The sequence below is a fragment of the Bos javanicus genome, chromosome 15 (assembly GCF_032452875.1).
Source record: "Bos javanicus breed banteng chromosome 15, ARS-OSU_banteng_1.0, whole genome shotgun sequence".
NCBI lineage: Eukaryota > Metazoa > Chordata > Mammalia > Artiodactyla > Bovidae > Bos > Bos javanicus.
Genome location: NC_083882.1, coordinates 54,227,183 through 54,252,728, shown reverse-complemented (window position 1 = coordinate 54,252,728; position 25,546 = coordinate 54,227,183). Strand labels below are relative to the sequence as shown.

The 25,546-nt window shown below is 51.6% G+C and overlaps 1 protein-coding gene across 2 annotated transcripts in view; it reads left to right on the top strand.

The window, feature by feature from the left end:
- CHRDL2 (chordin like 2) overlaps nt 1–25,252 on the top strand; it is a 33,946-nt gene extending 8,694 nt beyond the window's left edge. Inside the window, exons 2-12 of one of the 2 annotated variants that reach the window (XM_061380840.1) lie at nt 2,855–2,967; nt 6,987–7,080; nt 8,998–9,140; nt 11,715–11,808; nt 13,508–13,563; nt 15,517–15,685; nt 16,608–16,802; nt 19,859–20,032; nt 20,855–20,909; nt 24,333–24,425; nt 25,090–25,252. In XM_061380840.1, coding sequence (XP_061236824.1) covers nt 2,855–2,967; nt 6,987–7,080; nt 8,998–9,140; nt 11,715–11,808; nt 13,508–13,563; nt 15,517–15,685; nt 16,608–16,802; nt 19,859–20,032; nt 20,855–20,909; nt 24,333–24,425; nt 25,090–25,180 — 1,277 coding nt within the window. In that variant the 3' untranslated portion in view covers nt 25,181–25,252. The remainder of the gene's footprint in view (nt 1–2,854; nt 2,968–6,986; nt 7,081–8,997; nt 9,141–11,714; nt 11,809–13,507; nt 13,564–15,516; nt 15,686–16,607; nt 16,803–19,858; nt 20,033–20,854; nt 20,910–24,332; nt 24,426–25,089) is intronic. The other variant, XM_061380841.1, reaches the window with a different exon arrangement.
- The last annotated feature ends 294 nt before the right edge of the window (nt 25,253–25,546 follow it).

Sequence of the window (25,546 nt, the reverse complement as noted above, 5' to 3'; positions counted from 1 at the left end):
GGGCCCCCTGGCCTGGGCATAGGCTGATACATTCTCTCTGTCTTCATACTCTGAGCAGGCGAGGGGATGGAGTGGGGGTGCCAGCTGGCACGGGCCAGTCTGCAGGGCCGTCCCAGGGAAGATGGAACAGGATTTCTTCAACAGCAAGGCTAAGTCCTAAGGCTGCAGCAGTGTTGCAATTGCGCCCTTTCCTGGTCGGGGGAGGGGACTGAGGAAGAAAGACATTATTCAATCCTTGGAGAGTTGGGCTGGCTCTGACAAGCACCCCAGCTGGGCCTGTGTCCTGCCCTCTCTGCCAGCGGAGGCTGAGAGATAAACACAGCTCATTTGATACGGGCCAGCCGGGGCCTTGCTGGGAATGGGATCTGCTGTCTGATCCCCCCTCTACTTTGTGGGGCTGGGGAGCAGATGGGGCAAACCAAGCCATGGTCCCCAGTGGCCACTGAAACACAGACCCTGAGGGCATCATGGCCATGGCCTCAAATCCTTGTTCTGGGAAACCCAAGAGAAACAACAGAAGCAGTGCAGGGAGCCGAGGAAGCTGGTCTCAGCTTCTCACAAAGGCAGCTTTCTAAAGGTTAAGAATGGCCCTTAGCTCCTGTCCTCCATTCCAGCCCACCCTCAACGTGGAGGGGGAATTCCTGTCTCAAGGGCGAGCTGCTCCTGCTACTGAACTGCTTTCGATGCCCTGCGATCCTGCAGAGTTTAGGTGTCTAAGAGAATGATTCAGAAAGTGTGAGACTCTAGAAAGTGTGCAGGACGGAGGCATGGAGAGGAATATCTGGATTCTAGATTAATAGAGGACCAAGAAAAAAAAAAAAAAAACTCCAGTACTTTGGCCACCTCATGCAAAGAGTTGACTCATTGGAAAAGACTCTGATGCTGGGAGGGATTGAGGGCAGGAGGAGAAGGGGACGACAGAGGATGAGATGGCTGGACGGTATCACCAACTCGATGGACATGAGTTTGAGTGAACTTCGGGAGTTGGTGATAGACAGGGAGGCCTGGCATGCTGCAATTCATGGGGTCGCAAAGAGTCGGACACGACTGAACAACTGAACTGAACTGAACTGAAGAAAAAAAATTTGGGAAAGGGGGATGGTGGCTAGTGGGGACAAGAAACCTCTAGGCCCTGAGTTTGAGCAAAAAACCATAGCAGGTGAGGTGAACTGAAGGGAAGTCTGCTTGGGAGTATGGGGTCCTGGGTTCAAATCAATAGCTGGGTGGCCTCAGGCAAGTCAACTTGGTCTTTGCAGCTCCTCAGTTTTCTCATCTAGTTTTCTTACAATTAACAATTGTAAGTAACAATCCCAATGACCCTGCAAAACTGCCTTATCCTCTTGAATCTAGAACAGATGATAATGTCCATCCAGCAGGGTCATTGTTACCATAATTGTCATAATTATAGCATTCAACTATGTGTCAGCAACTGGGCTAAGTGAGCGTTTTCCAAGCATTATCCAATTTAATTGTCAAAACATTGATGCTAATAAGATAAGTAATTTATATAAATAAAATATCATCGATAAACATTGGTTCCTTTCTCCAAATTTCAATCTCATTTAGTATGTCTTTATGGACACTTAGCTTGTGCTGGGCCTTCCAGATTCCCCCCTAAAAGAGCTTAGATTATTCTTTACGTAATGGAGAGTTTTTTGTAGAATGATAGCATCCCTTCTCTGTTGTAAAAATCACGAGGTACCTGTATGCAGGAGGGTTGGCAAGGGATAGGGCCAGAGGCAGAGCAGCAGGGCAAGGAGGCTTCAACCCCCAACATGGAGCCCTGACCTGGGGCTGGGTGCAGAGCTGGTGAGGGGTGAGGACACGAGATTCAGGACAGAGCCCCAAAGACTGGGCAACTGACTGGCTATGGAAAGACAGAGGGGTGGAGGTCTCAAGAAATCAGGATTGCAGGAGAGATACCTAACCCACATAAGGAAATAAACTATTTCAGTCATTCTTAAAAGCATTCCTCTACATATTGACAACATATCCGTTGTTTGTATCAGTTGTAAATCACTTGTAAATATCATTTGTAAATATCATTTGTAAATCATTACAAAAATAATCAATTGATGTGCAGTCACAGTACCACTGACCATTTTTAAGGATATTGTAAAAGTCAGTTTTGTAGCAACCTCTCACTGGGCAGCACTTTGTTTTCCTGATTCAAACACTTAACGATCAGAGCTCACTGAGGTATAGGGACACAGCATAGTATGAAAGCAGGAAAGCTGCTTTCAGTAGCTTTGTTTGAAAGATATATCACGTGGCCCAGAGTGTGTGTGTGTGTGTGTGTGTGTGTGTGTGTGTGTGTGCATAGGCAGGTAAGCAGCAGGGGGCAAGAGAAGGTGGTGCAGAGATGTGGTAAATAAACAAGCCAAATGGGACAAAGGAAAGGGAAGCAAGAGTGACTGTGAGAGTGGGAGCACTGCGCTGAGAGTCAAGAGGCTCTGGGGTCATCCTTGCTTGATGACTGACTTACTGTGTGTCCTAAGAGGTATAGTTTGGCCTTTCTGGGCCTCAGATGATTCATCTAATTATAATAACTAACATTTCTACCACAATTTAAATCTGTAAAAAGCATGTTCACTGCTTGACCCTCTAACCACTCTGTGAGAGAAGTGTCAAAGTTCGGAGAGGGCCAGTGACATGCCCAGAGTCACACAGCCAGGCAAGCTGATATTGAAACTCAGTCATTCTGGCCCCCTGACTAGGAGAGCGTGTCCTATGGATTCTCTTTTGCTTGAGTGTCCAAATGACATCCTTCCTAGAGCCAGAACGAAGGAGGGATGGAGCAGGGACTCCAGGCTGGAGCCTCCTGGGACTCACAAAGCACCGGTTGGTTTGCCAGGCCCAGACATGTTCTGCCTTTTCCATGGGAAGAGATACTCCCCCGGCGAGAGCTGGCACCCCTACCTGGAGCCTCAGGGTCTGATGTACTGCCTCCGCTGCACTTGCTCCGAGGTAGGTTCCTCTGGCCTCCTGTGACAGGTATGTCTGGGAGATGGAGGGAAAGAGGACAGCCTGACTTTGGAGTGGGGGGACTCTAGAACCAGGCCCCCATAGAATTGGGGTCTATCGGCAGCATCTGAGGGACTTGGGGCCACACCACTTCACTACTGAGTACTCAGGCATGGGCATAGAGGCCTACTGTGGGCCTCCCAAGACAAATCACACAGTGGGTCAGTGGCTGGACTGGGATGAGGACACGAACCTCCCCTCTCTCACCCAGCCTTCTTTCCTGCTGCCACCAGCCTCCTGTGCCTACGCAGCAGAAGGCAGAGCTTCTACCATGTTGGCCCCTGGTCAAGCCTGATGCCAGTGGGAGCACAACCCCCCATCCCTGCCTCCCCTTGGTTTCTTAGCACATCTGAGGCCAATCAGCCTTTTCAAAAAGAACTTTGTGAAATATAGCCAAAAAACAAGAAGGAAACCATAACAGAAAATTCCAGACATATCATGCGGTCCAGTTGACCAAGTCCAAGTTTTGTGATCAGTGGAGCTAATTCATTTCTCCCTCCCTGGAGTTCACACATACACAGTTTCCTCACCCCAAGGGGCTGTAGCTGACATCCCCAAAATACACTCTGAATTCCTTCCTTCTTTCCATTATCATCACTTCCCCTAGTCTAAGCCACTTTCCTCTCTCACCTGGGCTGCTGTGTGAGCATTCTAGAGTCTCCCTGTACCCCTTTTCTCTTTTTAAAATATTTTTTGGTGTTGACCATTTTTAAGGTCTTTATCGAATTTGTTATAATATTGCTTCTATTTTAGGTTTTTTGGGTTTTTGGCTGTGAGGCATGTGCTATCTCAGCTCCCCGCCCCCTCCCCCCCCCAGTTAGGGATCAGACTCGCACCCTGGCATTAAAGGCAAAATCTTAACTATTGGACTGTCAGGGAAATCCTCTTCCTGTACCCTTTCTAATCTGTCCACTGCATGGCAGCTCAAAGGATCTTTTCTGAACATAAAATTAATCATGTCATTCAGAAGCTCTTAAAACCCTTCAATAGCTTGTCATTGCACCTAAAGTAAAATTCAAATTGCCTACTGTGGGATCTACACCATCTGAACCATCTGATTTCTGCCTTGTTCTCCAACCTCATCTCCTACCTGCGCCAATGCTGCAAACTCATTCCAACTTGCTCCTCCACTCGGAATGTTCTTCCCCCAGATCTTCCCAGGAATGGTTCCTTCTCATCTCGCAGTGCACGACATAAAGTTACCTCCTTATGAGGCTTTCTGTACAGCCGTTTCTAAAATAGTCTAACCTTGTTAACGCAATCACGTTACCCTGTTTTATTCCTGTTATAAATTTAACATCTGACATGATCTGGTTCCTACTTGTTTATTTTTTATAGTCTGTCTCCCTCTCCGCTAGGATGGAAGCTCCGTGAGAGCAGAACTCTTGTCTCTTGCTCACTGTCCGAAGTGCAGAAGGGACGTGGCACCCAGTTGCCATGAAGTAAATATCGAGTGAATGAATGAGGCCCTGTTCCCTCCACCTGAGGCATTTCTGGCATCACGAAAAGTGCTCAGACCTACACAGTGCTCACATGCTGTGTGTCTTAGGCAACCTATCAGAGGCTCTTTTCTCATTTTGAAATTGTGAAAAATAATAATACCTACGAGAAGGCAATGGCAACCCACTCCAGTACTCTTGCCTGGAAAATCCCATAGACGGAGGAGCCTGGTAGGCTGCGGTCCATGGGGTTGCTAAGAGTCTGATACAACTGAGAGACTTCACTTTCACTTTTCACTTTCATGCATTGGAGAAGGAAATGGCAACCCACTCCAGTGTTCTTGCCTGGAGAATCCCAGGGACGGGGGAGCCTGGTGGGCTGCCGTCTATGGGGCCGAGCAGAGTTGGACACGACTGAAGCGACTTAGCAGCAGCAGCAGCAGGGTTGTTGAGAGAATGCAGTGAGATAATACATTTCTATATAACATAATGCCCCTAGTTGCCATTCAATAAATGCCCCTAATTATTCAAGGCCCATTTATTTTAGAGAGCCTATGATAGAGATGCTAAAATGTTTGAATTTATGAGTTACACTGCAGTGGTTAGATTTTTATGATTTTGCAACTGTACTCCTTATACTCACAAAATTTGTCTTGTAAAACCTGTTTTGGGGGCCAAGCTTGATAAAATCATTACCCCTCACCGATACACCTTAAAGTTACATATTTGAAATCATCAGAACCACTTGAATGCTTCCTCCATGAAAGCTGTATCTTCAGTAGCTGGAATAGTACCTATACAAAATAGCTGCTTAATAAGCAGTTTTTATATAAATAAATAGAACCTCATTTTCTTCGATTAAAACAGAATAATGACTTTAAAATAAATAAATAAATAAATGGCCCTAGTAGCCATTCAATAAATGGTAGCTATGATTTTCCTAAGAGGTGCCCTTTGACTGCAAGGCCTCATGCCTTGCCCCCACCGCCGCCCCCGCCACCTTTTGCACCCTAGCCTGTTTCTACCTTACTTCCTGCTGCATCTTACTCATAATCTCCATTCCTTGAAACCTTCAAGGCCGGAATCAAGAGACGGATTCTAACTCTTCAGGTACCAAAGTTCCTTGCATTCTATCCTAGTTTCTCATCTGAAGGGCTCCATTCATGCTCTGGAGGTTTATCCAGCACCCCTGGGTCCCAGGCCTCAAGGAGACCACTTTTAGAGCTCAGACAGATTCTGTGGACTCTAGGATGCCCTTTAGCACTGATTAATCCTTGTGATCACCTCTGGCCATCTTAGGAAGCAGTGGCCCCAGAAGGACTAGGGCCTGGTCCAGGGTTCTCCATGGAGCAGGAAGCTGCTTTGGTAGAAGTGTTTTAGGGCCTCTCAGGTGGGCCAAGGGTCTGGAATCTCACTCGTCAACTTCAAAGTTTAAACAAAGCTGACTCCAGTTGACCAAGAAAGAGACTATCTCTCCCTCCCCTGCTGGTTCTCATTCATTCACTCATTCAGACTTCAGCAGGCACTTGCTTGGAGCAAGGCCCCGTGCTCACAATTCAGAGATGAACAGAAGGAGGCTTGGTCGTTGTTCTGCTGAACAGAAGAGACAGATGTACTGTTACAACCCAGGGCAACACCTCTTAGAGCAGAAGGGGGAGGAAGGTTTGGGCACCTGAGACAGGCTGACAAACTGCCCGAGAAAACCTCCCGGGGTGGCCTCTCCCCCCAGCTCCTCCATGTCTGCCCACTGTCCTGTGCATGTTTCTCTGTCCCTTCTCTCTCCTTTGCTGTATTTGAAAAAGCCTAAGAACTTCAGGCCCTTCCTCTGGTTCCAGTCCCAAGGCCGTGTGTGGGATCACTCACACCTCCCAGAGACTTAGGGAGCAGATCACAGAGCCCTGAGTCTTCTCCACTTCCCTGTCACCTGCCTTCATGAGTCACAGTCCTCCATTAGCCACGAGGCTCAGATCCAGAGGTAGAAGAACAAAGCCTTGGAGTTAAGACAGCACAGTCAAGATCAATGTTGAGGGACTAATCTGGCAGTCCAGTGGTTAAGACTTTGCCTTGCAATGTAGGGGGTGTGGGTTCACTCCCTGGGGAAACTAAGATCCCACATACCTCAGGGTAAAAACCCAAAATATAAAACAGGAACAATGTTGTAACAAATTAAATAAAGACTTTTTAAATGGTCCACATGAAAAAAAAATCTTTAAAAAAAGTCAGTGTCAAAATAACCCAAGTCTTTTACTTGGATTTCTCTCCTTAGTCCCTCATCACTAAGGGACACAAGATCTGTGCAGATCCAGGCACGTGGTGTGCTCCTCCGTGGTGGGAAGGGACACGGATGAGTGAGCCACACAAGTGAGCAGGCAGGAGGGAGACTGGACACGTGGAATTTATCACTTTTATCCCACTGCAGGCTGAAAAGGAGTGCAGCGCCCCATAGTTGGGAGGGGTTTGAGAAGAGGACAGTGGGAGGCAATGGCTCTTTGGAAGCACGACTGACCCCTGTGTCCCCTTCAGAATGCCCACGTGAGCTGTTATCGCCTCCACTGTCCGCCCGTCCACTGCCCCCAGCCCGTGACTGAGCCGCAGCAGTGCTGTCCCCGCTGTGTGGGTGAGTGGCCTTGCGTCTGCCCTTGTGCCAGCCTCCCACCTGCCCACTGGCCCTTGACCCACTCCTGACACAGCCACTTCTGGAATGAGAAGGGCAGACTCCAGCCACCAGAGCTGTTGAGACACCAAGGTGCTCACGAAATTCATCCTCCTTGGATCCCCGAGGAGGGCTGGGGTGGCCACAGACTTCTCAGCCTTGAGTAGCTGTGTTTGGCAGGAGGAGAGAGGGAATGTGGAAAAGAGCTGAAGGAAAACAGGCGTGCTTGACCTGTTGATGGCACAGGTGGGCTTCGTTCTCTCAGGGGCTGGCCAAAGCCTGAGAGAGTGGATGCACCCTGTGTGAGTGGAGGTGAGTGAACTGGGGCTGGGAGGCCCTGCAGGGTGACCCTGGAATTACCGCCCGGGGCTGGGAATGGCCACAGGAGTTGAATATGTTCTCTGAGACTTCTCCTGTGCTGCGGTTCAGAGGTTCTAATATGTGCCCCAATGCTAAATGTCCATGATTTTAAGAATCTACCAATAGCTGCTGAGACTGGGATTCCAGGAAGCAGAGGTAAGAGAGGAGAGAGGAGAGGTGATCTGAGAAGAAACTGACATAACCAAGTGGCAAATGAGGGGCAGTCAGCGGGGTGGCCAACTCGGAAGGCAGGAGAGGTCAAGAGGAGGACCCGTGTTTAGTATCATCGAGAAGGTGATGAGGGGAGGGAGTCCCAGGTTGTAGCCTCAGCTCCAGACTCTGGAAGCAGCTCTCTTGGGGGACTGGAGACCTGTGTGGAGTATGGGCATAGAGGGGCTTCTTTTCCAAGTGGGATCCCAGTAGGGATCTGACTGTGACTCCACCTTGGGTCATGGTTTCCTGGCTCTGGGTTCACTAGGGGAGTGGGGTCTCTAGGCTTCATCCTTTCCAGTGTGGGAGCATCACACCTCCTCCCGGCTGAGGCTGACCCCAGGAGTCCTGACCACTCCCCGCTGTGCCTCAGCCCATCCCCCTTCTTCCTGCCATGCTCCTCACTCCCTTCCTCTTTCCCAGCCTTGACCCTTTGCCTGCCTGGTCTGCATATTCCTCAAGACTCATCTCAGCCATCGGCCCCTTCAGGAAGCCTTCCCCGACCGCCCTTCCCGGCTGAGTTAGCGGCGCCTCTTTTATGCTGCCACAACTTCTGTGCTCCCATCTGCCCTAGCCCAGACCATACCAGTGTCACTGCTTGGGGCCTGTCTCTCTACCCAGTGAAACCATCAGTTTCCTGATGTGAGGGGCTGGGCCTTATTTACAGTCCATTCCCAGCATGTAGCATGGCGCCTGGTGCAGAGAAGGTGCTTAGGAAAGGTGCCTTGAAAAAAGGAGCAGGTTCCGCTTGAACTGGAGGGCTACCCCTCCACACAGTAGGGTGAGGACAGGCTAACTGGCAGGTGATGGGGAGGGTGTCTGGTGGCCAGGGAGTGGAAGGCACTCACTCCAAGATCAGGCACAGTCCAGATCACACGAGTGAACTCCACAAGGATGAAACTCCATACGGAACCTTGTCTTGTTCACTTCTGTATCCCCAGAACCTAGAACAGTGCCTGGCAGTAGCAAGTGCTCCATGGATGCTTACTGAATGTTGAATGAACTAGCACAGGTCTAAACTGAGTGGCACTCAGTGGAGCTGAGGCTTCTGGCCTTGCCTTATTGCTGCAATCAGAGCCACCGCTGACACTCTGGGGCTTAAAGGCCATGGGAGGGAGTGACATGGTCAGAGAGGAATGTCAGGGTTCCTCTTGGTTCATCAATATGAGGTCTGGCTGGGAGGGCTGAGGCCAGAGTTTGGTTTAAATGACAACAAGGGATAAGATACAAACATTTCAGAGAAGTGGCCCAGTTAGTTCTGATAAAGCTCTAGACCATTTTCTTCTTCCTCCTTCCCCTCCCCACCTACAGAACCTCATACCCCTTCTGGGCTCCGGGCCCCACCAAGGTCCTGCCAGCATAATGGGACCACGTACCAACACGGAGAGATCTTCAGTGCTCACGAGCTGCTCCCCTCCCATCTGCCCAACCAGTGTGTCCTCTGCAGCTGTACCGTAAGAACTTCGACTCCCCTCTCATGTAGGCCAGTGGTCTGGGCCCCGGGGGATTGTCCCTCCTGGTCAAAGGGCATGAGAATGAATGGGCTCCAGGGAAGGGAACATCTGTGGGTGGGAACCTCCTGCTCAGGGCTTCCACGTCCTTCTGAGCTGCCTGGTCACCTCGCACTGACCCTGGCCATTTCTGTGTCCTCTGTAGACTGCACTCCTTGAGGGCAGGAGATATACTCAACTCATTTCTGTATCCTGCAGGGCCCCCAGCTCAGGGCCTGGCACATAGCATGAATGAACGAATGATCAGTGATCAATCCTGGGGTGCAGAGACAGGGCCAGACTGTTTGTAGTAAATGTAATTTAATCTGAAGCTAATTAAACTCCCCCTGCTTTGGTCAGAGCTGGGCCTAGGGTCAGGTCAGGCAGAGCTGAACCAGCAGTGTTATCAGGAGACAGAGACTGAAGTCAAGCAGGACCTGAGCTGGAAAGTCTTCCCCTCCGCCTCGGGGGTTCCAGGCGTGGCCCTGCTGCACATTTGTAGGTGGCCTTCAGTATGTCATCCTCACCCTTGGGCTTAGTGCATCTGTGCACTGGGGTGGGAGAAAGCCCTGCTGTCTCGATTTCCCTACCACCTCCCCAGCAAACTTCTCTGAGCCTCAGTTCTTCTGAGTGTGTAAGGGGGTCTAGGTTTCCCTGATGGTGCTAGAGGTAAAGAAACTGCCTGCCAATGCAGAAGACATAAGAGACATGAGGCCGGGAAGGTAGTCTGGAGGAGCGCATGGCAACCAACTCCAGCATTCTTGCCTGGAGAATCCCACGGACAGAGGAGCCTACTGGCTACAGTCTGTAGAGTTGCGCAGAGTTAGACATGACTAAGCACACGTGCATGCACACCCAGGAGTCTAACAAGGTGATCTCCGAGGTCCTCTCATTAAATAATCATCAATTCAGCAGTGACGAGAGGGTAAGAGGTCCATTCTAGGTGTCAGGCACCCAAGTTTCAGCTCTGGCTCTGCCACCGTTCCATGCGTGACCACTAGAGACAGTCATCTCTCTCGGATCTGTCTCCCATCTTTTCAGTGAGAGGATCCCATCACTCTGAGTCTAAATTCCAAGGTATCTGTGCTGCAGAGCAAACAACTTATAATAAAAGGGACCACTTAAAAATCAACCTAGACAGTGGTTATTTTTGCAAGGCCTGGGCCTCTTGAAGTAAACTAGGGCACTGTACCTACTAGGAAATGCCTTATGTTTATATACAGTGTCCCAATGGCCCTATGAGAAGGCTATCACTAATCATATTTTATAGATAAGAAAACTGAGGCTCAGAGCAATTAAACGATTGGCCTAAGGTCACATGACTTCCCAGGTGGCACAGCAGTAAAGAATCTGCCTGCTAATGCAGGAGACACAAGAGACGTGGGTTTGATCCCTCAGTTGGGAAGATTACCCGGAGTAGGAAATGGCAACCCACTCCAGTATTCTTGCCTGGAGAATCCCATGGACAGAGGAGCCTGGTGGTCTATAGTCCATGGTGTCACAAAAAATCAGACATCACACACACACACACACACACACACAGCTAGTTAAGTGGCATACTCAGAATTCAGACGCAGGGCCACATGGTTCCAAACCCACACTCTTTCACCTGTACTGTGCTGCACGTGGATGAAGAGGGGGCTGTGGGAAGAGAGAACTCATGGTGGGGGAATGTGGTACGTGCATTCTTGTGATCCCTTGTCCCGTCCCCCTGGATACTTGGGTCTCCCCTTCTTTCTTCTCATCCCTGTTTATATGGGACTTGTTTGAAGGATCGGAATCCTCACTTCTGAGACTCACTGGAAAAGGAATAGGGGAAGGATTCGAAGTAATCTCACTCCCTCCCAGGGACATATTGTGCCTTTCAGTTTAAAAAGGGTTTTCATAACCGTTCCCTCATTTGATTTCACAACCCAGATGGAAGTGCCCCCATTTCACAGATGAAGAAGCTGAGGCCCAGAGAAGTGACTCACCAAAGGTCATCTGGCCTCCTGACTCCCAGAAGGCCCTTTCTGCTGCAGTCTTGCCTTTCCAGGCTGGGTCCTAAAGTTGGGGACCTAGAGTTTGCATAAGAGCAAGATGAGCTCAAGGAGACATGCACTCGTCCTGCTCATCTATGCTGGGCTCCCTGTTCTAGGCCAGGGGAGAAGGACATTGACAGCAGGAGGAAGAGCCTGAAACATTCTGCCTGGCTGCGTCTCTGACTTCAGGGGGTTCAGGCCCCTCCATAGTCCCTTCCCATCTGTAGGTTGGGAAAATCTCACCTCACTAGGTTGCTGTGAGAGCCTAGGAAGGGCCTGGGTATGAAAAGGCTCTGAAGCTGAAGGATAACTGTTACCTTGGGGCCTGGAGTGAGTGGGAAAGGTGCAGGGCCCTCCTCTGAGCTGCCTGGGCCTTGCCCCGGACACTGTGCTGCTCCCCTCTGCCCACCTCAGAGGAGACCTCCAGCCATGGAGCACCAGAGCGGGGGCTATCCCAGCCCCAAGGCTGGTCCTCAGCAGAGGTCATCTCCCAGCTCCTGTGTGCTCTGTCTGTCAGGAGGGCCAGATCTACTGCGGCCTCATGACCTGCCCAGAACCAGGCTGCCCCGCACCCCTCCCGCTGCCCGCCTCCTGCTGCCAGGCCTGCAAAGGTGAGTCTGTCCCTACATCTGGCAGTGTGCACCCACCCAGCACAGGGACCTAGCCATGGACTGTTCAGGGGACCCTCAGGGGTCACCCAGCCCCTTCCTTCCTCAGGGTGGTGGCTTAGCTGCACCCCTCAGACAGCTGAGCCTGTGCCAGAAGCTGATGTGCAGTATTTGTGTTATAATCCCAGGGAGCAGGAAGGAAGGGACAGAAAGTGAAGCAGGGAGGGAGGGAAAAACAGCAGAGGAATGTGTTGGGGAGCTGGCCTTGACTTGACATCAAGCGTGACCTATTGCTCCAAGTAGCCTTCTGCTCCTCAGAAAGGTCTGGAGGTGACAGAGGGAGAGGAGGAATTGGTCCACCAGCCACCAACTCCCACTGGTCAAAGATTCACCCCAAGGCAGGGTCATTCCCTCCCACTCCCCACTGTGTTGGGCTATCCTGGGAATGGGAGAGGGAGTGGTGGTGGAGGGGGAGATAAGACATGGGGGCGGAGACATGGAGGAGGCGTGGCCTGAGGGCACCTGCTGCCAGATTGAGTCTGAAGGAAGCTGGCTACAGTCCATGTGAAGAGGGTGCTGCTGCAGTGCCTGCAGTGAGGGGATAAAATGCCTGCTGTCAGATGAGGCCAAGAGGATCCGAAGAGGCACAGGAGAGGGGTGTGTAGAGCAGAGACCATGTCTCTTCCTGTCTTCCTCATCGCAGAGCTGGGCACAGGCCTGGGTTCACTGGGGCTCCAAGCCCCTGTGTCAAGCAGAATCCAGGTAGCATCGTGTACGGAACAGAGACAGGCAACACAGTGGCGAGTGCAGGGCAAGCAGCTTGGGCAAAATGAAATGCATGGATGGCCAGATTGTTCCCTGTGGGCTGAGGTAGTCCAGGAAAGCTTCCTGGAGGAGGCAGACCTCGAGGAGGGCAGTACTCCACCATGGAATGCTTGCCCAGATGTTGGCATTGTGGAAGAGCACTAGACCAGAAACCAGTTTAGTTCTGGTTCTTCCAGTGAATTCCTGCAGATTCCTTCCCTTCTGTGGGCCTCAGCTGTGCTGTGCATGCACTGAGTGAGTGCGCTTGGTGATTTCTAGCAAGCAGTCTGATTCCCGTGTTCTGGGTCTTTGAATCCAGACTGCTCAGTGGCAGCCAGACTGTATGTGAGGCAGCGGTAGGGGGGCCCTAGGAAGTTGTAGGACTTCACAGGGTTTTGAGTGCTGGGGCCCAGACAGGTAGGGGTGGAGGAGTCCTAGGCTGTTCCAGTGGGAGGGACAGAGAGGCTAAGGGCAGCAAGGGAGCGTATAGTGTAAGCCAAGCCTGGTGACTTCAGGTATGGCTGGGCTGAGAGGCTGCTGGGGGACCGCAGCTAAGCAGGCTGTGGGGGTGGGATTCGCAGCCCCTACACCATCTGAGACGAGCACTGAATGACACGCTCTGGCCTAGCCAAGGGGTTCAGTCTTAAGTGACCAAGAGGCCAATGTGGAGATACAGTCTGCAGTTCAGTTGTAGGGATTTCATCAACCCAAAGGTGAGGAGACATGTAATGAGAAGTAGGAATAAATACCCATGGGGCCAAGGGAACTACTGGTATGGGGCTGCAGGAGTAGTGCCAGGCTTTGGAGGGGTAGAGCCTAGAGGTGGGGAGGCCCACAGGGCTCCAGCCAGGAAGGCTGAGGAGGTGGAGGCTCACTGGACTTCCCTTTGGGTTTCTAGATGGGTCCAGTGAGAAGTCGGCTGAAGAGGACACCACACAGTCACACCAAGGGGTGGTGAGCGCACAGCTTTATGGAGCAGGTGGGGAGGGGGGCGAGGGGGCTGGTCTCCTGGGCCTGAATCTCCTTGACTGTGGAGCAGGCAATCCCAGCTATTGCCTTCATGTCTCATTTGTCCCCTAGGTCGGTTCCATTAGCCACCACCAGGTTCCAGGCTCCTCTTTAGACTTCCATTCCAGCTCCCACAGTGGCTGGTGAGGAAGGAGGGGTCTGGGGGAAAAAAAAACTCCACACAGGGCAGAAGCAGGCCTCAAGCGTCCTGATTTCCCTCCTGGAAAATTCTGACACTGTCCTGTCCGGAGCCTGTGTCTGTCCTTATTCAGGCCACCTCTGGGCAGCATGTCTTCAGAGGGAGTGGCCTCTGACTTAGGCCAGCCTTCCATCCCGCTCCTAAGGTTCCAGTTCTCTGTCTGGGGCTACCTCACGTTTCTGGCTCCGTCTTGACCCCTCTCCATCTTGGTCTAGCGTTCAGATGAGCTAAACTGCCTGACTCTGGTCAGAAAGAAAAGAGCTGGGAGAATGGGCTCACACCCTGACTCACCTTCCTGTCCATGCCTACCCTGTGAACAGCTCCACCTGCGCTTTCCGCCTGGATCACCTGGACCCTGGGGCAGTCGAAGTGGGACTTCCCTCCCCAGAGACTCCCCAGAGGTCTGAACTAACGAGCCTCCCTTCTCCTCTGCCAACTCACCCCCTTTCCAGGCTAGGTCTTCCCTAGAGGGTCCTTGACCATGCCACCCACCTCCCTCCCCGCCCCTACCATGCGTGCGCGTGTGCTGTCGCTTCAGCTGTGTCCAAGTCTTTGCGACCCCGTGGACTGTAGCCTGCCACGCTCCTCTGTCCTTGGGATTCTCCAGGCAAGAATACTGGAGTTGCTGTGCCCTCCTCCAGGGATCCTCCTGACCCAGGGATTGAACCTGCACGTCTTATGTCTCCTGCATTGGCAGGCAGGTTCTTTACCACTAGTGCCACCTGGGAAGCCCCTGTCCTTGTCATAGGAGGCAGCTAAGTGAAACCCACCAGACTTAGTTCCAGTAAGTAGTTCCAGCTATTCACTGAACTCAGCTGGATGATGTGGGTAAGTCATATAGGGGTGTTGGGCTCTTCAATTCCTTCTTGCCTCTATTTTACTTGACAAATATTTCCTGGGTACCTCCTGTGTTCCTGGGCCCGTGCTTGGGGCTGGAACATAGTTTTCACTCTGGGAATTCCTGTGGGCTTAGTACAGACATTGAAGGACTGTCTCAGAGACTGTACAGTCAGGAAGGGGCTGCAGAAGAAGGAATGTGACTCAGTGTCAGTGAGGGGGTGATAAATTCCACCCCTGCCCCCAGCCCATTTGCTTTTTTCTCAATCCCCAATTTTTGGATCAGGAAGCTCCTGCTGTGTTTCATGGCCATCACACATACCCTTTGCTTTCATCGCCAACCCTCTCAAGACCTGATCTGGAGGTGTAGGGTCTTGGGGTGTTGGATTCAGAAAAGGGGCTCCTAAGATCCATCATCTCTCAGTCCTCTCATCTGGGGGATTCTGCAGTCAGGTGGGATCTTTGGAGGTCCATCCCCTGTCCCGTCACCTAAATCTTCTCAGACAAAGAATTTCCTGACGCTCATCCTCACTCCATTTCTTAAATATTAAGTTCTTGGGGTCCCTGATCACTTGCACCTTCCAGATCAAGACCTCAGCCCCCTCTGCTCACTCTTCAGCCCCAAGGTTCTGGCGCTGCCAGCTGAAGAAGGGCTCGGTGGAGGCTGGACTTCCAAACCACTGACCTCCGAGAGTCTTCAAAGATGCATTGCCTGGGAGTGTCTTTGACCCTATCAGACCTTCCTTCTGCCCAGAGCCTATGCCGTCACAAGAGCCACCTCAGGCCTCTCACTGCAGCCTGTTTTTCTGCTTCTGCACTGGCAGAGGCCCATCAGTGATCTTCATCTTTCCTGCCCTTTGCAGAAACATTCCCAGGATCTGTGTTCAGGGGACAGCGGGAGAAAGAGAGACCTGAGCACCCCGTCCCCCACTGGGCCCAGCGCCTCTCTGGGCTTCATCCCTCGCCACTTCCGACCAAAGGAGGCAGGCAGCACCACAGTCAAGATTGTTCTGAAGGAAAAACATAAGAAAGGTGGGAACCGGAGCCTCTGCAGACCCTGAGGTGGGAAACGGGGCCCCTGTCTGCTCCTACTTCCCATCCCTGCACCTCCACCCCATGGTTCCCCAGTCTCAACTTGGCCATGGGCTGGTAGACTCATAGAACATTAGATCTAAACTTCCATCTGACAGATGAGGACACTGAGGTTCAGAGTATTGAGTTAAAGACAGAACCTGTTCTGAAACTAGGACTACAAGCCATATAACAATCTTCCTTTGAGTATGATTTTGCTGGGAATTGAGACGCAGAGAAGAGAGAGATAAAAATGGTCCCTTTCCTCAAGGGACTCATAGACTAGTAGGGGAGACAAGCATGTAAATCAATTATTACAAGATAAGGAGGTATTGAGGGAAAGGTGTTGATGAAGGAAGGGGGAAGCAGAGCTGGGCTGCAGGAGGATGGTTGGGATGGATCACGGAAGCAGGTCAAGGAGACAACTGTGGCAGCAGATGGGGAGAGAGACCTCACTGCATGTCACCCTGATTGGTGGAGTGGGAGGAGCCACAGTGGCATCCGTCCAGCCCCTCTCTGACAGATGGGACACTGAGGCTGTGAAAACACACGGGACCTGCCCACGCTCGCATGGCCAGGTATTGATAGCACAGGTCTCCTACCATCAGGCCAGCCCTCTCCACACTTCATCATGGGTGCCCATGACAGGCAGGGAGGACTCTTCATCTTCAACAAGAACTTACCGGTCCCACCTCTGCCCTGAGTGCTGAGATGGGGAATGTCAGGGACAGGGGACTGGTTTATTCCCTGGCCTCTACAAGCAGTGTGGCTGGGCCAGACTGGTGAAGCAGGGGCACCCCAGGGACCTACCCTCACCCACTATTGGACTCTGTCCCAAGCCCAAGGTACTGACTCTCCTCCCTTCCTGCCTTCCTTGGCCCAGCCTGTGTGCATGGTGGGAAGACATACTCCCACGGGGAGGTGTGGCACCCGGCCTTCCGCTCCTTCGGACCCCTGCCCTGCATCCTGTGCACCTGTCAGGATGGCCGTCAGGACTGCCAGCGGGTGATCTGCCCCACTGCGTACCCCTGCCATCACCCTGAGAAAGTAGCCGGGAAGTGCTGCAAGATTTGTCCAGGTACAAAGAGAGCCTGGGGGCAGGGAGGGCACTGGCTAGAGCAAGGCCTAGGTCTCTCTCCCCAGGGCACAGACACGTAGAACGTCTCCTGTGGGCATGGATAGATGGGGCATGGACTCAGAGTCAGGGGGTTCAGGGGCTTTTAGATGCACAGAATGCTGGAAACATGGCAGTGAGAAATGCCCAACTCATAATACGAGACTTACAGAACCATCTAGTGCTACAGATCCAAAGGCTCTCAGGCACACACAGAATCAAGTAATGTCCTGGATTCAGTGAAGTCATAAAATCTTAGGCTATTTGTTAGGACTTTTTTTTTTTAATTAATTTATTCTTTTATTGAAGGATAATTGCTTTACAGAATTTTGTTGTTTTCTGTCAAACCTCAACATGAATCACCCATAGGTATACATATATCCCCTCCCTTTTGAACCTCCTTTTAAGAGAAATGAGTACTTATAATGTGCCACATAGGTATTTTGCATGAGTTCATGCAATCCTCACGACAATGGACAGGGTGGTCATCTTCATCTCCATTTTACAGAATGAGAAGATAAATACCTTGTCCCAGGTCCCAAAACTGTAAGCGACAGAGTTGGGATATGAACCCTGTCTGTCTTATTCCAAAGACAATGCTCTCCTTTTTTTTTTTTTTTTTTGGCCATGCCATGAGGCTTGCTGGATCTTAGTTTCCCGACCAGGGATTGAACTCAGGCCACAGCAGTGAAAGAGCCAACTGCTAACCACGTGGACTGCCAGGGAATCCCCACAAAGACAATACTCTTGATCACTGTTGTCTTCCTTCCGTCCTCATCAACATATGGGAAAACTGAGACCCAGAGAAGGGAAGGGACTTGCCTAAGTCACACAACAAAGGAGCAATGAAGCTGGAAAGAAGTCCTTCCAAAACCTCTCCCGTATCACACTCACCATCGCCATTACTGCCACCATCACCTCAACCTCTCCCAAGCCTTCCCTTCTGTGTGTGTTCATTGTGAGCCTGTGTTTGGTGGTATGAGTCACTCAAAAGACTTGATTCCTTCCCTTGACCTTATGGGTCTATTTTAGAGAGAAAACACAGCCGAGCAGTTTTAAGGCCACACAGGGCAGTGTGGGATTAAGGGCATGAGTGGAAGGCATAAGCAGGAAGGTTTTAAAAGCTAAGGGTGGGAGGAAAGGGCAGAGGGTGGGGGTAACAAAGCTTCTAGAAGTCAGGCTTCCAGAGTTGCCGGCTGAGTTCTTTCAACAGTGACCGTAGGATTAATGGCTGTGCAGGAAAAAACGTCAGAGCATCTCATTGAGAAGAGCAGCCTGTGACTGTCAGCAGGAGTTGTTGTAAGGGGCGGGCCCATTCCCTCAAGCCTGGAAGGAAGGCAGGTGGGGTTGAAGGCGCTGTCCCGGTCACATCTCTGACAGGGCTGGCTACAAAGCTGAAAGGAGAAGAACGGGGAAGAAACAGAGGAAGGAAACGCTGAGAACCGGCTGTGCACCCAGTATTGTACGATGATTGCAGAGTTTACTTAATTCTTCCATCTCAGTTATTTCACAAATGAGATATCCGAGTGGCTATGATTATCCTAAGTCTCCACCTGCCCCAGAATTTGCTGTCAGGAGATGTGAGTTTGCATGGGTTTGCTCCCTGACATACTTATCTACCTAACTTACTCTTCTAGCCAAAGACAGCTTACTTTACCTTTCTGAGCCTTAGACATAGAGTTGATGAAAGTGCTTTATGAATTGCAAATCAAAACCAAGACATAAGGGATAACAATCACTTATAGATTGATAAACAGTAGGGGCAAGGTGAGAGAGAAGCATGATGGCATGATGGATGAGGGTTCAACTTGAATTCTCTTTATTTATTTGGCCATGCATGCAGCTTGCAAAATCTTAGTTCTCCAACCAGGGATCAAACCCAGGCCCACAGCAGTGGAAGTGTGGAGTCTTAACCACTGGACAGCCAGGGAATTCCTTCTTTTTTTCTTTATTTATTTTAAAATACATTTCTCTTTCTCTTTTTTTTGCTGCACTGCACAGTTTGTAGGATCTTAGTTCCCCAACCAAGAGTTGAACCCAGGCCCTCAACAGTGAAAACACAGAGTCCTAACCACTGAACCGCCCAGGAATTCTCTTGAACTCTCTATGAGAATGGCTGTGGCTTGTTGCTGGGCTCCTTCACAAACACACGTAGTCTTGGGCTTACCCTCAGATCCTACTCCATTTCCCCTAAAAGATATTGAGACAGCTTATAGCTTTTAGCTGGACACCTCAAAGGTCTTCACAATTAGTAAGAGTCTAGAAAGTGGGGAGATGTGTAGGGATTTAGTCCTTCATTCCCTGAAAGACAATCAGGGAGTATTGATACATGGGAAGTTCTGGGAATGTCCTTGAAATTCCAACATGTCAAGGCTTTATGACTGGATCCAGTTTGCAGGATTCAGAAACAAACATTACCCCCACCCCCACCCCCCACCCCCCCCCACAGTCGCCATCATCACCGTTATCACCACCTGTTCCGTGTGACACTCCATCGTCATTACTGCCGTCAGCTCCTCAACCTCTCCCAAACCTTTCCTTCTGTTCATTGTGAGCCTGTGTTTGGTGATGTGAGTGACTCAAAAGACTTGAAGAACAGGATTCCTGCCTTTCCCCCTGTGGGTTTATTTTAGAGAGAAAACATACCCAAATGAAACAACTACAAGGCAATGCAAGGCAGCATGGAACTAAGGGCATGAGTGAGAGGCATAAGCAAGAAGGGTTAACAGCTATAGGTGGGAGGATATAGGGTGAACTAAGCTGTTCCAGGTGGGCTGCCTGGAGGAGGTGGAAGGTGAGCTGGGCCCTGAAGGGTGAGAAGCTTTCTGACAGGCTAATCAATGGGAGGAAACTAGGGGAGAGGCCCCCTCTCTGTTCCCCAGAAATCTCCTTGTCTTCCCAGGGGCACCAGAACTTTCCCAAGGACCCTAATGACCCTGAGGGAGATGTCAGCCCCAGTGCTCCCCCAGTGGTACCACGAGTGGGGAGACAGAGCGTTCACAGCTCCTTGTCTCTCCCAGAGGACAAGGCAGACTCGGGCCACAGTGAGATCAGTGCCACCAAGTGTCCGAAGGCGCCAGGTCGAGTTCTCGTTCACACGTCAGTATCCCCAAGCCCGGACAACCTGCGTCGCTTTGCCCTCGAGCGTGAGGCCTCTGAGCAGGTGGAGATCTACCTCTGGAAGCTGGTGAAAGGTGAGCACTGGTCCGTTCCCACTCTGGCCTGTCCCCCTTCCTGTGCTCCAGCCGCCCCCTCCCAGGGGTGTTAGGGAATTGATTAAGTGCCTCTGGCCCAAGAAGACCTGCCTCAGGTCATCTTCCAGCTCTGAGTCCCAGATTCCAAGATAGAGGGAGACAGTGACTCTGACAGTTGTGATACTCTCGCCCACTCTGAGATGCCAGAGCCTTGAAGTGCTCCCTCTCCTGGGGGAAAGGGGTTGTTACACTTTGTGAGGAGCCAGGACAGAGTAATGCCTACCCCGATGAACCAAAGAGCTGTCCATTGGTAGAATTTCAGCAGACTGGGAGGAGAGATCTTTTCAGGCAGGAGGGCCCTCACAGCTCCCTCAAATCCTCAAGGCCAGTTTCATCTAGCCTTCCTTTATGGTGGATCCTATCCCTCTACGGTAAGTCAACATATTTCTCATTCTGTGAGAAACTTACCCTGTTCAGCAGGCTGCTTCTATCACCAACTGAAGGTTAAGAGAAGGGAATTGCCGAGAGTTCAGCTTTGGGGCTCTTCTTGTTAAATGTAAATCCCCTGGGTAGAGTAAAACATATTAAACCTTTAACTGGGAATTAGTTCTAAGGTCACTTTTCTCTACTGATGTGGTTGGCTGGCAGTGGGGAGGTGGAGGGGATGGGGGGCGGAAGAGGGAATGATAATAAGAATGATGACAATGATAATAACAACCAATGTGTGAAGCACTTTGAAATTTACAAAGTGCTTTCACATTCATCATTTCATTTGATCCTCAACGATCCTGAGAGTTAGGTATTATTATCCCCATTTTACAGATGAGGAAACTGAGGCTCAGAGAGGTGAAGTACCTGGCCCAAGGCCACACAGCCAGTAAGTGGAGGAGCTAGAGCCCAGGTCTTGTGACGTCAGATGCGGCTCTTTCCCTGCTCTACTCTGCCCCCTGTCGTGGGAGGAATGGACCAAGAAAGCGGAGCTGTTCAGCCTGGAGAAGAGAAGACTCAGGGGAACAGGACCGCTGGCTTCATGGCTCTGAAGGACTGCCCCAGGCAGAGGGAGCATTTGTGCTCTGAGTGACCACAAGGGTCAAAACAACAAGCAGGGGCTTTGGAATCAGACAGACCTAGGTTTGAATCCCGGCTCTGCCATTTCTTAGCTGTGTGGCCTCGGGCAATCACTTGACCTCTCTGGGCCTCAAATTTCTCTCCTGTGAATGGGAGAGAAGGGGCTTGAGAGGCTGAAGTGAAATGACATAGGTACCACCACCGACCCATAGTAGGTGCTAGAAATGTCTGCATCCTTCTCATCCCACCTCACTGGCTGGGTTAGAATGTCAGGGAAGCACGTTTCTGTTAATGAGAGGAAGTGCCTTCTCAACCTGAAGTCTTCCTGCAGTGGAAGGGAGGGAGCAAGTTCCATTCACAGAAGTGTGTAAGCAAGAGCACGGGGGAGACTTGACCAGAGGCTGAGGGGGAGGTTCAGTAATCCTTATGGTTGCTCTGAGCGTTGGGAGTCCATCAGTCCCTGGACAGGCGGGGTTGCAAGTTTATGCTGGGCCTCCTCCCACCCGCTCTGGCACCACAGAGAGTAACAGGCCAAGCCTCTGTCCTCAGGCCCTCCTGGATTGCAGGAGCTCCCTGGGAGTCGAGCTGGTCAGGGAAACCTTCATGGAGGGTGGGCCTGGGCTGGACAGCATGTAAAAAGGCAAGAGGGGCACACTGCGGCGATGGTCTCAAACTGGCTCCAGAGCCCATGCTTATATGTCCGGCGCTTTGTGACCGGTGAGTAGCAGGGACTATGTATAATGTCAGCAGTTCACAGACCTAAGAAACCGGAAGGGTATGTATTGTGTTAATTCCCCATTTTGCAGATAAGAAAACTGAGTCTGAGAGGTAAAATGACTTGCTCAAAATCACACAGTTTAAACAGTAAAAATTCAAACCCAGGTCTTACTGTCCCCAGTGCCACCTCCACAAAGGTGACCTTATGCTTTTAGGGAAGGACCCGAGGAAGGCACAGGATAGCAGAGATGGGAGAGTCATAGCTCAAGGCCAAATCTCATTACCAGGGGTGCAGCGAAAAGGAAGAAGTGGGGAGGACTCCTCAATTTCTCAATGCCAGGCCCTGCCACCCTCTCACTAGCAAACCTACCCACCCTATCACCTCCTAAGCCCCTGGGTGGCTGAAATACCCCATCAACACCCCGCATTCCCTCCCTGTCCCAGACAGAGAAAGTCAAAACAAACTCTCCCAAGGGCCGATTGTCAGTGGGAGACTGTTGCTGTTTCCTCACCCAGACAAGTGGAAACAGCAGCCCTGGGGGCCAGGAGAAGAAGAGGAGAATTGACCTGGAGACAAAGTGAGCTGAAAACTGGGCTGAGACCACACCAGAGTGGGGCCAGCTCCAGGCTCAGAGTCTAAGCAGAGAACTGGCTTAGCGTTAAGGATTTTTCAATTCTAGCATTTCAAGAGGAGAAGGGACCTCAGGGATCTCAATTCCTCCCCAGCTAGGGAAGGAAGTCCCTCTGTTAACCTCCCTGATGGTCTCGAGCCCCTGACTGCACTCAGCCCCACCTCACCTCCAGACAGGTGGTTCACTTGCCATTCTGGGAATGGCTGTGCTCGAGAAGGTTCTTCAGTAAGCCAAGCCTGTCCTGTCTCTTGGAACTCACCCACCACTACACCTCTGCCTGGGACACACAGAGCCCAGCCACTCTCAGGCCTGGCACACCCTTCACAGGTCAAAAGATCACCCTTCACCGTTCACAACCATGACCCTCAGACAAGCTCTTGCTTCTAGGCCCAAACGCCCAGACCTTTCAATCACGCTTTGCAAGTGACAGCATGGAGACCTCTCTCTTCCAGTCACTTCTCCAATTTGTGTTTGGAGGTTTGTGCAGTGGCAGGCTGGGGCACCAGGATGCATCTTCGTCTCATACTTGTGATGCAGCCTGGGCCTCTGGAGCAAGTCTCTCCCATATTCTGTCCCTGGCACTGGGGTGGGGGACCTGAGCACAGCGCTGGGTATTCCTGGCTTCCTGGAGCTCAGTCCCAGGACCAGAGCAGTCTGTGCCCCTAGGCGGGATCCCACCCGGATTCCCATAAGCAAGGCCAGTTCTTGGTTTTCTTGAGGGTGGTACTGGCCTAGCAGAGGCCTTGCTGTCACATCTGTTCTTTCTGGCCACAGCCCCTGGTGGCAACAGCTGGCGCGACCTCATAGCCCAAGTGCTCAGGGCTTTAGCACCATGTGTGGTGCCTGTGGCCAGCTCCCTGGGGGATACAAACATCAGGAGATCCAGCTAATACCTCATTCCCCCTCAGGGCCTGGCCTAGACAGGGTACTCATATATTTGCTTATCCATCCATCCAGGGATTCATTCATTCACCCCTTCAGCATGCCTAATATGGGCCAGGTTCAGGGAACCCAAGAAGAGTCCTCTCCATTCCCAGTCTGGTGGAGGAGGCAAGAACAGACACAATGATAGCATATTAGAAATAGGAACAATCACAAACAGAAGCCAAGAGGTGTGGGCAACCCAAGGAGGAAATTATAACTATTTAAGGGAGGAGGGAGAATCAGGAAGACTTCCCAGATAAGGCTGGGAGGATGAGAAGTTCACCTGTGGCAACAGAAAACGGAGTTTGGCAGAAGAGATGGCAAATGGGAAGGCTTGACCCCTTCAGGGACCTCAAGGAGTTGGTTAGGGCTGGAGCACACGCAAGGGATGGGGTGAACTGAGCCTTGAGTGGAAAGGGTGCCTACAACCCTGACACCTGTAGTGCTTTGGTGTCTGAAGCAAATCACCTGTTGATTTTTATCATATGTTCTATGTCCAGAAAAAAAAAGACTAATTAGGCCCTATAGGCCTGGCAGCTTCCCACCCTCCCTCCCTCCCTTCTTCCCTCCTTGCCCCTCTGCATTGCTGACAGGTGAGGGGTGTGAGCACAGGATGATGATGGTGAGAGGAGCAGGGTCATGGAAGGAGGGGGTGACAGGGTAACAGGCATGTTTTCCAATGCCTGCAGCTGGGATCACAGATGAGAGGCGGGGTTAAAGGTCAGAAGTCTAGGGTAGTGACCCAGGTAAGACACGATGGGGCCCAGAGGGGAAGGGTGACATTGGGGGATAGGGTGAACAGATTCAAAATATTTAGGAAACTGAGTCCTCAGGATTGGGTGTCTGGTCAGAATAGGGGAAGGAAGGGAGGTGACTGGGTCTGTCCTGGGTCTAAGTCACCCCATTTCACTGACCACACACCCTCCCTTTCGTGCTCATGCCCTTGTCTTTGCCCTCAGGAATCTTCCACTTAATTCAGATCAAGAAAGTCAGGAAGCAAGACTTCCAGAAAGAGGCGCAGAACTTCCGGCTGCTCACCGGCACCCACGAAGGTGGGACTCTGGGCCGAAGACAGGGGCCTGGGAAGAGAGTCGGGCTAGAAGCTGGGGAGTTCCAGGCTGCTGGTGCTGGGAGGGGGTTGCTGTCAGCCACAGACGTCAGTTCCCGGCACAGGAATCCAGTGGGTGTCTGGGCCAGAGATTTCCCAACTCAGGCACTCGAGAGCTCGGGAGCAGGAAGGTGAAGCAGAGCCAGCTGGATCTGGTCTTGGGGCAAGGGAGACAGGCCTGTCAGAGGGGACTCTGAGCCCCTAAATCCTGGTCCTGCGTAGTCCCTCTACTGGAACCTCTCCCACTGAAACCTCCTAACCATGTTCCTACAGAGGCCCCCAGCTTACTCCCCACCACCCTGAGGAAGATGGACCCAGGGGGGTGGAGAGGAAGTCACAGAGGGGAGGTCACCAACAGGTGTCAGGTTGAAGGTGGGCTCCTGTGCCCGAACCCTTTGGGCTTATGGGGGTAGGATGGGGTCCCCATCTCCTTCCCCTCTGTGGGCTTCAAACCCAGCCTACTCGGTCCTCCTCGTCCCAAGTTTTCCCCACCCCAGTCACCCTGCCTCAGTTGTGCACACGTATGCACACGCACACACCACAAACACACCCTTACACATACATACACTGCACACCCGCATACAACTCTTCCTCTTTCCTCCATGCAGGTCACTGGAACATCTTCCTAGCCCAGACCCCGGAGCTGAAGGTCACGGCCAGTCCAGACAAAATGACCAAGACCTTATAACAAAGATCTGAAAAGTTGCAGATATGAGCTTTATCATTTTTGTTGTTATATATTAATAAATAAGAAGTTGCATTACCCCTCAACCCTGCCTGTTGAGTCCGTTTCCAGTCTCTGCGTGTTCTCATAGTGATTACAGGCAGGCCTGGTTATCCCCATTTTACAGGGCTGGGAACTGAGGTGCAGAAGGGGCAGAGGCTGGCCCCAGTCCTCACAGTGAGTGGTTTTGAGGGCCAGGGCTAGTACCCACCCCACCCCCCACCCTGCCTTCTGACCCAGGCCCTTGTCTGCCATCGTGGCCTCTCCCCTGCTTTGGGCTGCTGCTGTCTGCAGCCCCCCAGCTACAGCGCCTCCTGCTTTTGTGGGCAGCCCCCTTCCCA